The 15,576-nt window shown below is 40.1% G+C and overlaps 1 protein-coding gene across 1 annotated transcript; it reads left to right on the top strand.

Annotated features, from left to right (window-relative positions):
* Positions 1-10,076: 10,076 nt before the first annotated feature.
* LOC118795943 (thromboxane A2 receptor-like) lies at positions 10,077-14,124 on the top strand. The gene is made up of 3 exons (XM_036554754.1): positions 10,077-10,114; positions 11,600-12,464; positions 13,105-14,124. Exons 2-3 carry the CDS (start codon positions 11,673-11,675, stop codon positions 13,321-13,323), a joined length of 1,011 nt encoding a protein of 336 aa, XP_036410647.1. The 5' UTR covers positions 10,077-10,114; positions 11,600-11,672; the 3' UTR covers positions 13,324-14,124.
* Positions 14,125-15,576: the final 1,452 nt, after the last annotated feature.

Genomic DNA, 15,576 nt, shown 5'->3' with positions numbered 1-15,576 from the left:
CTGGGGGATTACAAAAACAACATAATACAATTAAAAAATAAATTAAAGGTGTGTACATGAATACAACAAAAAAATTTTCTTTGTACAAGGGCCAAGTGCTATCGCCTTCAGATTGTTACTTCTAACAAACAATAATTGGTTGAAAACCACCGTGTAATTAGATATGTTGACTTTGTATTAAAGAAAAGGTTGTCTGAAAACAAGATGTCTGAGCGTCATTTGATTCCTTTTCCTTCTGTCCAAAGTGAGTTCTGTGAAGTGTTTGAGTGTGATTCATATGATGTCATATGACATACATTCATTTAGCTGGTGCTTCAGAATCTGTGCAATGGCCATGGGTTCCAGCCTAACTGTGAATGCAAAATCACCCAATTTTAGTGATAACATGTTATGTGTGGAAGTTTGTGAATTTTTCCAATAGGACACTTGACCCAAGCAGCTGTTTTCTGCGTAATGTGTGGGCTAAAATAAGAGGGCAGCCCACAATCAAAATGCAATGTAGTTGTTGCTGTGTGGTCATAGTGTGAATGTGGTACCAGTGATGTGGTTCACAGATACCACAGTTTTACAGCTTTTTAATGGTAAATTCCAGACATAGCATGACTCAACAAGAAGATGTCAGGGCAGTGAGATCTTAATAAACAAGTGTTCTTGAACAAGGGGCCATGAGTTCATCTCTGCCCTTTGTCCTTTGTGAGTCACTACATATGTCTGTAGATACTCAGGAAACAATTATTAGAAGAAATCTGTCTGGAATGATGTACATATTAGACCATTCTTTCTCAACACAGGTGCCTGGAAATAAATCATCCTCCATTTTTTTTATTCCAACCTTTATTTACTTTATTAGATTTGTTTGAGTTAATAATTGGAAACCTCTTAGGGCTTGGTATCACTTGACAGGTACAGTATGTGCTGTTTGGTCAATGTGAGAAAGAAACATGTTGTAGGAAGTGGGGCTTTGTTGTGAGAATATGAAGGTGTTTCTTCCATTTTTTTGTCTGTTTGTGTCCTTTCACAAATCAGCTATTTAAAACTGCCGAATTGCTAAAACAATCGGCTGTTCTAAAGCCTCGCACAATTAAAGTGCCCATCCCCCCCGGAAATTGCACCTGAAAATACTTTCATTCACCACTTAACACCCTCCGGGCCTGTTTCCCTGCTTTGTGCATTTGGTTACCAAGTCGTTCACTTATGTTTTGCCCATAGCCATTTAGTTCAGCCAGACTGTGTCCCCTCCAATGGCTCTCGCGTCCCAACAACTTAATGATCACCACCATGGAAAGAAAAATCTTTACGCTGTCGCAGAAAACAGAAAAATAAACAGCCAAACTAATGAGCTTGCGCCTAATTACGGACTGAATTAGATGTGAGCTCATTAAAGGCTGGGCCAAGCGAACCGTTGCCGAATCGATGAGAGGCATTACCCAAAAGCCACAGAACATCGAAATAAACTGCGAAGAAATCAATCGGATTACCGGGACCCTGTGTCTGCAAATGACAAATCAATCATGGACTCTCTGAAAAACTAATAACCGAACATTCCAAAAACGCTAATGTCTTACGTCTTTATGTGCTGTTGGTTTATGATGCGGTCATCGATTTCAGCCTGTTGTGGATGCGGGAGTTCTCCTGCGTTCGTCTCATTAGCACAGCCATTTTGCTATGTGTGCTTTTAACAGTGCTGCCGTTGAAGTGTCAGTGGACATTTAACAATTTTCAAAATCCTACACATAAAAGCTTTTTTCTCTGCGCGTTCAGTAAGGCGCAGGTAGAGCACATCAAAGAGAACATCCTTTCATTCTGTGTAAGTAGATGTATGGAGACAGGAGAGGTAGAAACAGTGTTAGATTGTTGGTACTAACAGACCATCAGGAAAATGGATGAGGTCATCATAAACTTGTGCTTGGCTGGCAGTGTGGCATAGTGGGTAGGTAAATTGACATTCAAATGTGTTTTTTAATATCAGACAGGGCTCCTAAACTAAATGGCTTCACATACATATGTCTAAATGGAAAATGCAAGCTGTGTAAGTCACCTTGAGTGAGGGCATCTGCTGAGATAAATAATGTAATAAATCAAGGGAAAACATATAGCATGTATTGACATATATACATGTATAAAATATCTGCATTTGTTGTTCAAAAACCTACTAAGTTAACTATTAGCACAGGAAACCTGAGGCTGAATGTGATTTACACACACACATATATATAGCAGCAAAAGAATTTACAATTTAAATGAAGGCATGCATTTACAAAACAAGAAACGAGTATCACGAAGGTATGCGTTGCATGGTATGGATGTGTGCAAACGTGTTTACCTGGGATGTGTTTTCAGTTTCATGTTTATTTTAAATGAGTTTTGTTCAGAAGTATGTTTTTACTTTATATTCTTTTTAACTTGATTTAACTGCATTACTGATTGAATGTGTTAAAGGTGTGGCACTTTACTGAGCACAAGTAACTTTTGAATAGTTATGCTGCCACCTGGTGGATGTTTTGTGTAAAATTCCCTATTTGACCATCAACGTATGGTATTATTCATTTGAAAAATTTAACCAAAGCAGTTTTTTCTAAGGAAAATATCTCGGCTGTGGCCAAAGGATGACGATGTTGATTTTTCCTTTGACATTGATTTAACTGTGAATAGCCTGAATCAGTTGATCATCCTGACTTGCTCACTCTACTTGAACCATGAAACCTTGAAACCATGCCATTATTGACCACAGTGTCTACAGATTGGCAATATAACTTACAACAGTATCACTTGCATTCCATGCATGAAGCAAATGTCCTTTATAATACTCTTTGATTAACTAGCTATAAAACACCCAAAAACAGCAAGGTCACAAAACAGAGCTGCCACGGCATTTTCTACAGCTAAATCTACTCTGAAATAACTTTAGAACACCTTTTGTATTCCATAAGCAGTGTTATTTGTGTGCGGTTCTCTGCATGCTTGCAGCTAACTTTACCCTCGGAGCCTCTGTTCGAGCATTTTCTGATCTCATTCAGGGGTCGTTGTCCTTCGTTTTTTTCTCTGTAAGTAGATTGAAATGTTGTGATTAATGAGAGGCACCACCGTAGCTGCCCCCAAAGCTGGCTGCATCAGTCTGCCTATACAGTGCCTCCCCACGCTGACTGACGGCTCTGATTAAAGACGGGCCGTGTAGGGAGAGGGAGGGCAGGACAGCACCCGGCCTCCCGCTCCCCCCTGCCCTGCTGAAAATGGAACAAAAACAGAACGCGGTCCCGGGGCTGCCTGAGTTTACAAGCCACACCTGTGAACACTCTGTGCTACACCCTTATCTAACTGGTCTAATCCTTCTCCCACAGATGCGTGATTGAGACCAAGTGGGAGTGTGCATGCTGTGTGGTTAGATTACATGGAGCCTGTTGTGTTACACTGTAAGTATGTGTTAGTCCTGATGACCTTTTCTTATTCCTGGAAGGCACTGGGGAAGGCCATATACTTGCCAGTTTGAGATACAGTATATAGTGTACATTGCAATATTTTCCCCTGAACTGCTCAAGGTATCTGATCCTGAGAATAAAATGAATGAGTGTTCAAGTGGGTTATAAACCTTCTGGATAGCGAGTGGCTCAGTTGACAAAGTGCTCGCTCTGAGCTCTGTGGCCCAGGCTAGAAAACTAGCCAATGGCCAATGAGCCCTTGGTAACAGAAGAAATTGGCTTAGTTTTATCGGGGACCTGTAAACCACTCAGATGACACCAGTGGGTCCACATACCTCTTTCAGTTAGCACCCACTTGGCTGTATTGCTCTGTTCAGAATGGTGGCTGTTGGGATGTGTTTAACAGTGGATTGCCTTCACTACACCCAGCACTCCACAAATCACCGTTTTGAAAAGGGAAGAAAAAGGGAAAAGACTTAGAAGAAAAAAAAAATAGAACAAAAAATCCCCTCTGTATCATGATCTGTAATGTGGTCTCTGCCAAACAGTGTGCAGGAGACACATCCTCAGAAAACAGGTGCCTTTTTTTCACTCTGTGATGAATACTAATTCTCTCTTGTGTGCTCTGAGAAGCTCTTGCCTCTCCTTGCTAATCTCCTTTGTATTCCATCCTGGCACTTTCTATCAAACCAAGCTGGGCTCTTCCACTTCAGTCCTGATTGTTTGGCATATTTAGTGTTGATTAGACCAAGACCAAGCCTAGTTTCAGGCCAGACCATTGTGTGATTTTCATGTCATAAGGTATTAGGAGTCATTGGCATTTCTCATTGAACTAAATGCTATGTTGCAGTTTCTGCAATGCCTGGACTGAGGGATCGAGGGATTATTGTGAGTTTTTACAATCTTGATGTCACATGTATAATGATGTAATTTATAATACCATTTTTAAATGTCTCGATTGCATTTTAAAAACCATATTTTTTTTAGAGCACAGTGCTCTCCAATCTAAACAGCTCACACTGCAGCATATCCCCAGTGTACTACAGTAAGGTCTGTCGTGCAACCTACCACATTTAGCTTGTTTTTAGTTTCTTTTCATTTATTGTTGATGGGTCCCCTGCTTTGTCTGCTGATTGGCCAGACCCAACATCAATTAGGACAAAGACCTCTTGGGGGAATAGGATATACTTCTCTGCTTCTAATTAGGGTTATTTTGGAGAGCTCTGTGTTCCAGGATGTGGCTCCGCATTTGAAGTGCTTCAAATCAGTTTCCCTTGTCCACAGGGGAGATTACAGATCCTCTTTCAAGTATGTACTCACAGAACCTCGGAGATAAGGAGACAATCTCTATTCTAGGCCTTGGACACTGAACCCAGCCCGACGACTCTCAAGGAAATATGAAATGCTCACCACTGGCCATTGGTTGGTCTTGAAACCCAATTGAGTGTTATCGGTTGAAATTTATTTAATTTAACAAAGCCACTTTGTAAGAAGTTGAACTCAAGAGGTTCTCTCTGAAATAAAAAAAACACTGATTTTAATAAAATAGATGAAAGTGCAAGCCTGCCTTTATATTACTAAATTATTTTGCATTTCATTATTTTTCATATTTTTTTGGCCATGTCCCTACCCTGGAAACAATGTCTATTTTTAATGGGTTCCCAGACAGCCTCACTGAAATTCTGTGAAAGTGTATCTGGTGGTGAATCATGCATCTCTCCTTGAATAATTTCCTGGCAGCTCTTTTTGAACATATGTGGTGGAAATTGCTTAGATGGAATAAAAGAATGAGTATATTCGAGATGCTGTTTTTTATCTCTCCAGTATAAAAACTGCAAAAGGTTATGTTTTCTACAACAATTTACTGAGTAGATGGCTTGGGGGAAAAAAAAAAAGAAAAAACTTCCAAGGTGTCCTTGTTTTGAGGATGAACATCATCCTGCATTGTTTTCTGTGATGAAATATATTCAAATGAGTTTTCTCACATATGCTGTGTTTGTGAATACAATTCTCTGTAGTCTGTCCAAGCTCACTGCAGTGTTCACATTCTTGCTACATTTATCATTAAAATTGCAGTAGCCACCAAACACAATACGGTATGACAAATAAAATAGTACATTGCTCACTCAGATTTGTAGCTCAAAGGTCAGAGTGCATTGTAATTAGACACACAGCACAACTCAGGATTATGGGAGGGTGTGTTACATGGAGTAGTGCAACCTGAGACAGCCACACAGATTAAGGTAACAATAAAATCTTGTATTAAGAGGAAAATATATGGCACAAAAAAATCTAAATTGTTGAGGCGGAAGAGGGTAACTCAAGAGCACCAACATGAGGCAAAAAAAAGTACTCAAAAGTCAATCGCTCTGCTGTGACGACTCCTGCCAGGCCACCACAGACTGCATGAAGGCCATGGTCTCAAACGAAGGCAACCGTTCAGAAATGGAGAGGAGTAAACACATCTGATGATGCAAAACTGCAAAACAATAATGAACACAGAATGTTAACAGCAGGACAGATTCTCTCCATTTGAAGGAATAAATTCCATAGTATATCCTGCCCTTCGTAGGAGCGGTTGCATGTCTACAAGCTGGTTCTGCCTGCAAGTACATCATCTTGTCAGGCCAAAAGCGGATTTAGCCTCAGTGTCTGCAGAACATGGGATCAGTAATAGAAACCAGTTTCACCTGCACTCCCCTCGTTATCTGGCTGGGAATCTTTGTGATCCGAGGGTGGTGGGGGTGGGGGGGGTCAGAGAAAAGCAGAGACAGATGAAACATATATTAAAGCATGAAATGAACCTGAAGTCACCCCGTTATATCGCAGATCACAGTGATTTAGATGGAGTACAGCCGAGAATCTCTGCAAGCGCCAACGCAGACAAAGCCAGGGTGGCGTGCCCCGGCCATCCGCCGAGGAGGCAGGCCCAAGTCCGCAAACCTGGTATTAATCCCTGGCACCTGAAGCGTGTCACGGCAACGGGCCGCCTCCGTCAGCGTGGCGCTGGCTGCTCGCAATTAGAATGCAGGGTGACGGCCCGCGTCTGCCCGCTGGGAACGGCGTCCGGCCCATAATGCAATTATCTGGGAATTTACTGATTTGCAGGGAAGCCAAGCAGAACGTGTCTGTTTGAACACTGCACCGAGGGGCCGGGTAAATGGCGCTGCATTCATTAGTGCACATAAGAATCGGAGCTCGCCCTCCTATTGCTGGAAACATGCAAAGCTAGCCTGTGTGCAGCTTTACCAATATGGCGGCACCTGTGTTACGGCATTTAGGATTACATTATTTATTTACGTGGCATAATAAAATAATCAGCTTGTGTGCCATATAGTATCTATTCCTTGAGACAGATCATTTTTGAGGCTCTTTTCAGTTGTGTACCCTGGTGGGTATAATAGCTGTGTCCAACCTGCCGTTTCAACGTGTAGCCTTAAAGCCATCATAAAACCACACTGGCTTACAATACATACCAATTACATCAAAACAATATTGCCAATATTCATTCCAGTATTGCACATTGTTTTATGCATAATGCATTATTTCAGCAAAAGGTCAATCTGCAGGTGGGGTGAGAGGTCAAAGCTGCCCTCTTCATTGTAAATGACAAAAGATTAGGCAGCTGCCATGGTGATGACAGGGATGGCAGTGAACCTAGGGCAGTGTTTTCACACCCTGTTCCAAAGAAGATTTTTGAGGGGGAAAAAAAAAGATCAAAGATCTTTCAAAGATCAAATCCATAGTATTTCTGCATCAGTCAGTAGTGAAGGAGACAAAGTGACAGTAGCGCAATGGTGTTTCATAGGTTACCCTGAGTGCAACTGCCTGCATCAAATCAATGCCTGAACAACATTAAAGTGTTCAGACACCAGACACAGAGCTTGTGTCTCATCCGTGTTCTGTCTTAGTCATTGATGTATCTTACCAAATATATTTATGGTGATGACGGAAATGTAGTTTTTTACACCTTACCAGACCATTGGTTCTTGAGCTTCTTAAAAAAAAAAAAACTGGGAGATTGCATATTCATTAATGAAGGCTGCCTGTTTGCTTGGAAAAAAAAATCTGCTTAGCCTTGCAACATTTCCTGTTGACCACTGATAACCTTGGGCTGCACATCGGTTGATGCAAAGGAAGGGATCTGTGTGAGTGGGAATAGGCACTGGAAAGAGAGGAGACATATGCAGTCTTATCCTTTGAGAAGTTGTTATGTTAGTTATTTGTTCTTTTGTAACCCAAACTAGCCATTCACAAACTATTTACAAACCATTTATCACTGAATAGTAACTCCATTTTGTGGTCTTATTGAGACCCTTTAGAACCAAGGTTACCTTGGATACACATCTTAGAAACTAGATGACTGTTGATACGGAAAGCTGTGTCTGTTTCTCAATTCCTTAGCGGTTTTTAAAACACATTTTGTCTGTACAAGGACTCTAGAATATGGGGAGAGGGATTTGAATCACTTGTACAAACTGCTTGTTCCCCTGCATCAGCACAGTAGTAATTACATTAGAGAAAGCAGACGTATTGACAGCCTGGTGCCTGCATTAATAATTTAGTTACCCCATGAATATTTAAAACATCGTGCCTATGTACCAATTTTAATGTCCTGTAAGTGGGCATGCACTCATCTCCCACTGACTGTGGAAGCAGACAAGAGGAATGTAAATGATACTTAGGAGATCGGCGTACATACATTTGGCAGGATTTAAGGTTATTTGTTTTCTCAGATTATGTGTTTCATGTTTGTATATTTGCCTTTTTACATTTGGCCTTTCAGTCATTTATTTACATGATGTTCACAATATGACTTGTGAACTGACAATAATGGAGTGTCTTCAGAATGAGACTTTGAAAAATTATTACCTTAGCTACCTCCTCAGTCTTAATCTCTGTAACATTAACATCATAACTAAAATTAGGCCCAAGTCAGTTTCTCCACGACAACAGCGACAGTTTGACTGAAACGGAATGTTTTCAGCCTGGATGTGTCACTGGCACTCTACCCATATGTGAATCCGAGCTGTGAAATGTTTAGCTGAGAGCAGTTTCAGCTGTTTTCCTTTGCTTTTAGATATGAATTAAATTCTGCATATGTGAGACAGTGTAGAGCTTTCATTTCTTCCCAGGAAAGTGAAGGCAGCTGTAGCAGAACTGAGACACCTTGTCTTTGGCCAGTCTTAAAAAGAATGCTTCAGGGCGAGGCTGAAGTCCAGGTTTAATATTTGCTGTGTGTGTGGATGGATGGATGTTGGTACAGCATGTGCAGATATTCTTTCATCACACATTATTGTGTGATGAAAGACCCATATAGGTGTTTTCTATTTAAATCCCACAGGTTTCATGAATATTTGAAGTTGATGTCTCTGATTTACACCTATATTTATGCTGCATAGTTGAAAGGAAATTCAAACACAGCATTCGTAGATTCATGTTCAACATTTTTTTTTTGTTTAAGTAGTTGACTGAAATGTTTCAGCACATTGCTCTCATCAGTGAGATGGTGATATTCTGTTGATAACCACTGTAAACTCAATGCTGTGTTTTCACACTTAACCACAAAGCAAGGTCTCAATAACCGCATGCATTCTGTTGGTTTAGCTTCAAGGTCTTTCTTTTTCAAGAGGCACAAGTCAGGAAGCAATCTTAAAGGGTGATTCGTCGCCATGAGCATAGGTTATATTGTGACACTTATTGTTACATAAGAGAAGCCACATTTTTAGAGTTCTGGTCTTATCGTCACTTTTACATCACTTTCCATCAAACGGCATTGATGGTGGTTTTTAGTTCATCAACCCAGAAACATAAGAGAACAGAAATATAATTCCATAAAGACCTTGTTTACATATAATAGGCTTTTGGATATATTTCTTCGCCTATGTAATAAAAGAGGAGTTTGACCTTTTGACACTTTTTATACACTTAGCATCAGTAAAATAAATGAAAGAGGGGGTTGAACACCACATGTTTTGCCATGATTGTATTACTGAGTGATTAACTCAAGATTACTTTATCTATAATCAGTTGATTCACTTCCTTATGTTATGTAAGCTCAATTGCAGTACTTAACACAAAGAAAACAGAGGTAATTATGCTCAAGACTAAGTGTAACTGACATCACATCAAGGCAAGCAATTCAGGCTAAATATAGAAGAGTGTTATTAGGTAAATTATTGGAAATACTTGTCCGACGAGCTACGATTTTCCGTTTTTTGGAAATGCTTTGTTCTGGCGCCCGGTTATGAGGGATAACATCAGAGATAGTATAACATTTGTTGCTTAATTCAATTTCCTGTTTATGTCCTGGGTATTATAGCATTCCAGACCTGCGCAATGAGACTTATCCCGCTAATGGCGTGCTTGGAATTTGGCCTGGTCTGCGCGATACAAATGAGAGCACAGGACCGAGGGCCAGTAAGTGTATGAACTTCTCTGAAGAGTAAGAGTTTCTCTGAAGAAAGGCAAAGACTGGCAGTGCTGCAACAGCTGCTTTTGGTTGCCTTCGGTGTTTAAGAGTGACCGACACCACAATCACAGCACAAATATTTTAATTAATCATGACTGGAGGCATTTATTCCAGGAGAACAGGCACCTTTTGCTCCATATAATTATATACAATTTTTGAGAAGAACTTTTAGAAGAAAAACCAAATAAATATTTTACAGTGGGATGCATATTGCATAAATCCTGTGGTAAGTACATTTTTTTCCATGTTTAAAAAGACCTGAGAGCTATGGTGCTCATAATGTATACAGGATTTAATGTAATGTATATGTAATGTAATGTATACATAATGTGATGTAATAATGTATATAGGATTTATTAGTTTCTTGAGTCTATGATTGCAGTCATTTCCAGCTTTGGTCATAAACAAATTTGTTTTTGTTCATTCAGCAATGCTGTCTTTAGATGTACAGTAGTAATGAAAGTCAAATCAGTTAGAAGGAAACATAAAATTGATTAATGTCCGAACATGATGTGGCATGCTTTGGATTGCTAAGCAGCAAAGGTTATTGTTTTTGTTTGGCAGAACTTCATAGTTTTGTTATATTCACAACATTCACAAATGCATTATAAAGCACTCGATACAAATTCATAAGAACCATACATAAAACTTTGACACTTCTGTCATCACCTTATGAACATTGCTGACTCAGTGTACTCGGTTGACTATTTTATACTGTACATAACACAATAATGGCAAGTTAATTGTGAATTCTTAAAACTGCCACATAACAGTGGTTAAGTATGTGTAATGATGCACCATGTGACATATTAAAATTGAAATTTATGAATCGTTCCCTAGCAGCTGTCTATGAATAATTGAGAATCATATTGTTACAGTCAACAGAAGTGATAAACTTATTTTAAATTATCTTTGTTTCTGTAAAAGTCTCATTTGCCTTGTCCAACACCAAAAACTTACATTAGACTGTCAACCAAACAAGCTATTACTGAAACTCATCTTTTTGTGATTTGTTCAGTCTGAGCCAATGTTTCCTGATATATTATGTGTGGTTCTGCTGTTTTTTGTTTGTTTTGTTTTTATTCTGAATTTTATTATGTTATAAATCATCAGTAGTGATGATTTCTTGGAGCAGTATAACAATTTCAGGAAGAAACTAAGTTATTTTAATGCACTCCTTGTATATTCATGTGAATGTTACATAATGCATGCACAAAGCCATATAATAGAGTAAAAAGTGATACAGATTGAAATAAGGCAATATGATGCATACACTCAGAACATGAATAATTCCAATGCACTTTATGAAACATCATGCCAAATTTGTTATCACATTTATCAAACTGTACAAACATGAAAAACATCAGAAACTACAGCTTTTAAAAATGCTCTTTTAATTGGTCAAAACCATACACAAAAGCATATAAAAAAATGTTAGATTTCCAATATTATATCTTTTTGTCTAGTATGTGTCATGACAGAACTGTAAAGTATATATTATATTCAACAAATTATAAAGCTCTTATAATGCTTTAGCTGTTCTGTCATTTTATGTAGTGCTTATGAATGTGTCAGAAATGCTCTATGTTGATAGTCTAAATGCCAATCATTACTGAATATGAATCATCAAATAAACATTTAATAACCATTTTATTGATGTTAGTTGAACATATTGGGAGTTTACTGTACTGTACATTACAATATTTTTTAGGGCTGCTGAAATACATTGGCGGAATAGACTCAAATTTCCTGGGAAGTTGAGATAAAAGGCATCATTGGAAATCATGGTTGGATCTGCTTCCTCAAATAATACGACAGCTCCTATATGCTTCTCCATACACAGCCCACCTTTCAAATACAACCACACCATCGCCTACTTCTCTGCTATCTTCAGTGGGGTGGGCCTCAGCTCTAACCTGTTTGCCTTCATAGTTTTGATCAAGGCCTACCAGCGGGCCCAGAGTCGCTCACGCTGCTCCTTTCTCATCTTCCTCTCTGGCCTGGTGGTGACTGACTTCATGGGGCTGCTGGTCACGGGTTCGATCGTGGTCTCCTTCCACGCCACACGCTTCAACTGGCGTGAGCTGGACCCGCACTGCCACTTCTGCAACTTCATGGGCATGTCCATGGTCTTCTATGGGCTGTGCCCCCTGCTGCTGGGAGCTTCCATGGCAGTTGAACGTTTCATGGGCATCAACCAGCCCTTCTCCCGCTCCACCAACATGTCCAAGAGCCGGGCCCTGTTGACCGTAGTGATGGTATGGGTTTTTGCTGGCTGCATCAGCTTGCTGCCTCTAGGAGGGCTGGGCAGCTACCACATGCAGGTTCCTGGGTCCTGGTGCTTCATCAACATCAGTTCCAAGCCCCTTGACCTGATCTTCTGCCTGATCTTCTCCTTGGTGGGTCTGCTTTCGCTGGCCGTATCCTTCCTGCTGAACACAGTGAGTGTGGTGACACTGCTGAGGGTGTGCTGTGGCCAGGAGGCCATGCAGCGCCGCAGGAACCATGAACTCAACATGATGGGACAGCTCACCTGCATCATGATCATCACCTCTATCTGCTGGTGCCCCCTGCTGGTGAGTGCACAGGATCCATATTTATGGCTTTCGCTTTTATTTTATGCATCAAGCTCTTTCCTGTCTCTTAGTGGTTAATGCACCTGTCTTCACTTACTTTGATTTATTCATACACAAGATACTATATATATATAATTTCTTATAACTGGCAAGGACTTACAGACTGCTTGGTTATGGTGCAAGGACCTGTGCCCTTTATTAAGGCAAGGGGGGTTCATCAACGCTTGCATGGATGGAACTATCATTTTTTATAAATAATTCATTGATAACAAATATAGTATTTTGCCATAAAGAGAAAATGTTTTGGTTAATGGGAGTCAATAATTGAAAGCACAGAGTATCTCAACCTGTTAGAAGATTCATGAATCCTTCCTCTCCCGTCACTGCTGGGCACTCATACAGCTCTGGTGCTTAATCTGTTCTTCCATAATCAATATGGGTCCAATGATCAAAAATCCAAATTCCCTTACTTTTTTTTAATTAGGTGAACATTTGAAGCCGACATAGTAACTGCTTTGAATTTACAGTGTAATACAGAATTAGCCTGTTCATGTTTCTTGATGATTGATTACAGACCCTGTGATTGTGTTCTCGGGCTGAGGGCTTACCCTGTCTTACCCTGTTCACATCCGCTTCACAGATATTCATCCTGAAGTGCGCCCTGTCAGCAGAGACTGTAGACCTTGATCTCCTTTTGCTGTTCCTGCGGCTGGCCTGCCTCAATCAGATCTGTGACCCCTGGATCTACATCCTATGCCAGCTGTCCTGTTTAAGGCAGGTAACATCTTTGCACAAATCAAGGACACCCCTGTTGAGACTCAGGTCGTGGAATGCAACTAGGACTACTGACAGATCATGAGGTCCACACCCATGGTCTCAGTAGGCAAAGAGCATCACCCTGTCCACCATGAGTCATCACCAAGTAATCATGTTACCAGGAAAGGGAAAAGCAGTGGAAAACCCATGCAGAACGATGAACACCAGAGCTAAAAAAGACTGAACCTTTCGTGAGTCAGAGTATTTCCCTGTCAAGAATCTGAAGTGAATTCAAAGGAAAGTTCTGTATTTGCTGTTTATATTCTTACTAATTTCTCTCACACATGCGGACTTCCACATTTGACAGAATCCATGCTGTGTGTGTGCCACACAGTCCAACCCAGCAAAGAAGAGGAAATGCAATAATACGCCACTTGCACTTTCAGAGGGCTGTTGGAACTCCAATACAGGAATATCAAGCAATATTCCAGCTTTTGTACACCAGTTCTTTAATTTGGTGCAGGCAAAGCAAAAGACGGTTCATTCAAGGAGAAGGCCGAGGCTTGCCTATGTTTTGTGTTTTACGCAAATTAAACAAAATCAAAACAAAGAAGTACACACGGCCCTGTTTCATACAAATAAATACTAAGCTCTGCTCCACCCCTTCTATTGTTCTCCCTTGCTTCTGCTGCCTACATAAACACAGTTTCAGTTCCCGCAGCTCTGGCCACAGAGAGACTTCTACATTTCCGACAACACGCCACCTCACCACATGAGAAAGGGGGCAGACTCGTTGCACTTCCCACTTTGGTGAAGTTACAGATGCTGTCGCCTCATGTCAGCCTGGTGGCTCCACTCACAGTGGTACTGCAATTTTTGTCCTGTAGCGGTATCGTACAAAGACGAAGCTATCTCTAGCAGGTGAAGTGCCAGAGTGACAAGGACAGGCTCTTTTGCCTGTGTGTCTTTCCCTGGCTTGGTTTTGGTCAGGTCCCCAAAGTGCTCTGTAGAAGCATGCAAATTATTCAAATCAAGTGTGAATTATTCAAACAGTGTTGAATGCAGTTGCTCCTAATTTAATGAAGGAGACTTAAATTAAACTAAAGCCACTATACCAGGTTAGAGAAACATACGTAAGCACTGGTTGTTATGCATTTGAAAGGTGTCACAGATGCCACAGAAGTGAATTACAATATTCACAGCATTATTATTGAAAGTGTGCAGCTGATTCACTAGATCACTATTAAAAGCAGTACACCTACTTTATTAACCTAGTGCAGTACACACTGCAACCATTTTAAAATACTCTTTTCCACCTTATGACATGTGAGTATAAATTCCATCATTTTCTTTGTTATATTTCCAAATCAGAGTGATCCACATATCTATGATGGTAAGTGTTTTTTTTTTCTTCTTAATGGCATTACCTCAGTATTACAATGCCCCAGATTGTGATGCAGTGTTCATGCAATAACCAAAATGATAACACTCATCTACTTTGCTTCCTGTTCTGGAGACAACATGTATACACGTGACCAAAATTCTTAGGCCAATCCCAGATCCCCCGCTGGAAGGTAATTTATTTTAAGTGCCACATAGTGTCCATGAAAATCTGTATGTTACTCCTGAAATTTTCTGTAGCAAACAGTAACTGTGGTGTAATTGATATAACTAATAACATGGGTAAATTAAGCTCTGTGGCTGTCTGGAGGTAAAGAAAATACACCAGACACAATGAACAGTAATGCTACAACACTTTGACAACTTGAATATTATTCTTGCTGCTTTATTTAATATTTGAGGCTGTACATGTCCATTCCCCAGGGATGGTTGCAAACTATGATGTGACTTTATGATTCAAACCTTCACCCCACCACCAAAAACATATTGATAAGCTCCATAGACAGTAAGAGGTTTGATAAATAAATACTGTTTATTTGAAAACAATAAGTAAACGTGTTTCACATCAGCACAATGTAAATGTTCCACTTGTAGCTAAAATGACAACAGGACAATGTTGAATGAACAAATGGTATAGGCAAATAAATCTTTCTGTATCAGTATGTTTTGTATATGAATCACTTTACCTCACAGTATGTTGTCCATACGTTGTGAAGACTGAGTTTGTGTGCTTGCACAAAGACTCGTAAATATTTAGCTGGGGAAGTACCTTAATGATTGACAGGAAAGTCACAATTAGAAATGGTAACTGAGCATGCATGTTGTAGTGGCTGGGTCTTATGGACCATTGCATCCATTAATGTCAAGTAGTCAAATGACCATCAAATGTAATGCGTGCCTCTGTAATAAAGAGCTCTGGAAAACATTTTTAAATGTGCATGGAGTCCAGTTGTCT

Source organism: Megalops cyprinoides, chromosome 20, assembly GCF_013368585.1.
Source record: "Megalops cyprinoides isolate fMegCyp1 chromosome 20, fMegCyp1.pri, whole genome shotgun sequence".
Lineage (NCBI taxonomy): Eukaryota > Metazoa > Chordata > Actinopteri > Elopiformes > Megalopidae > Megalops > Megalops cyprinoides.
The sequence above is the reverse complement of the archived record's forward strand: the minus strand, read 5'-3'. Positions and strand labels throughout refer to the sequence as shown.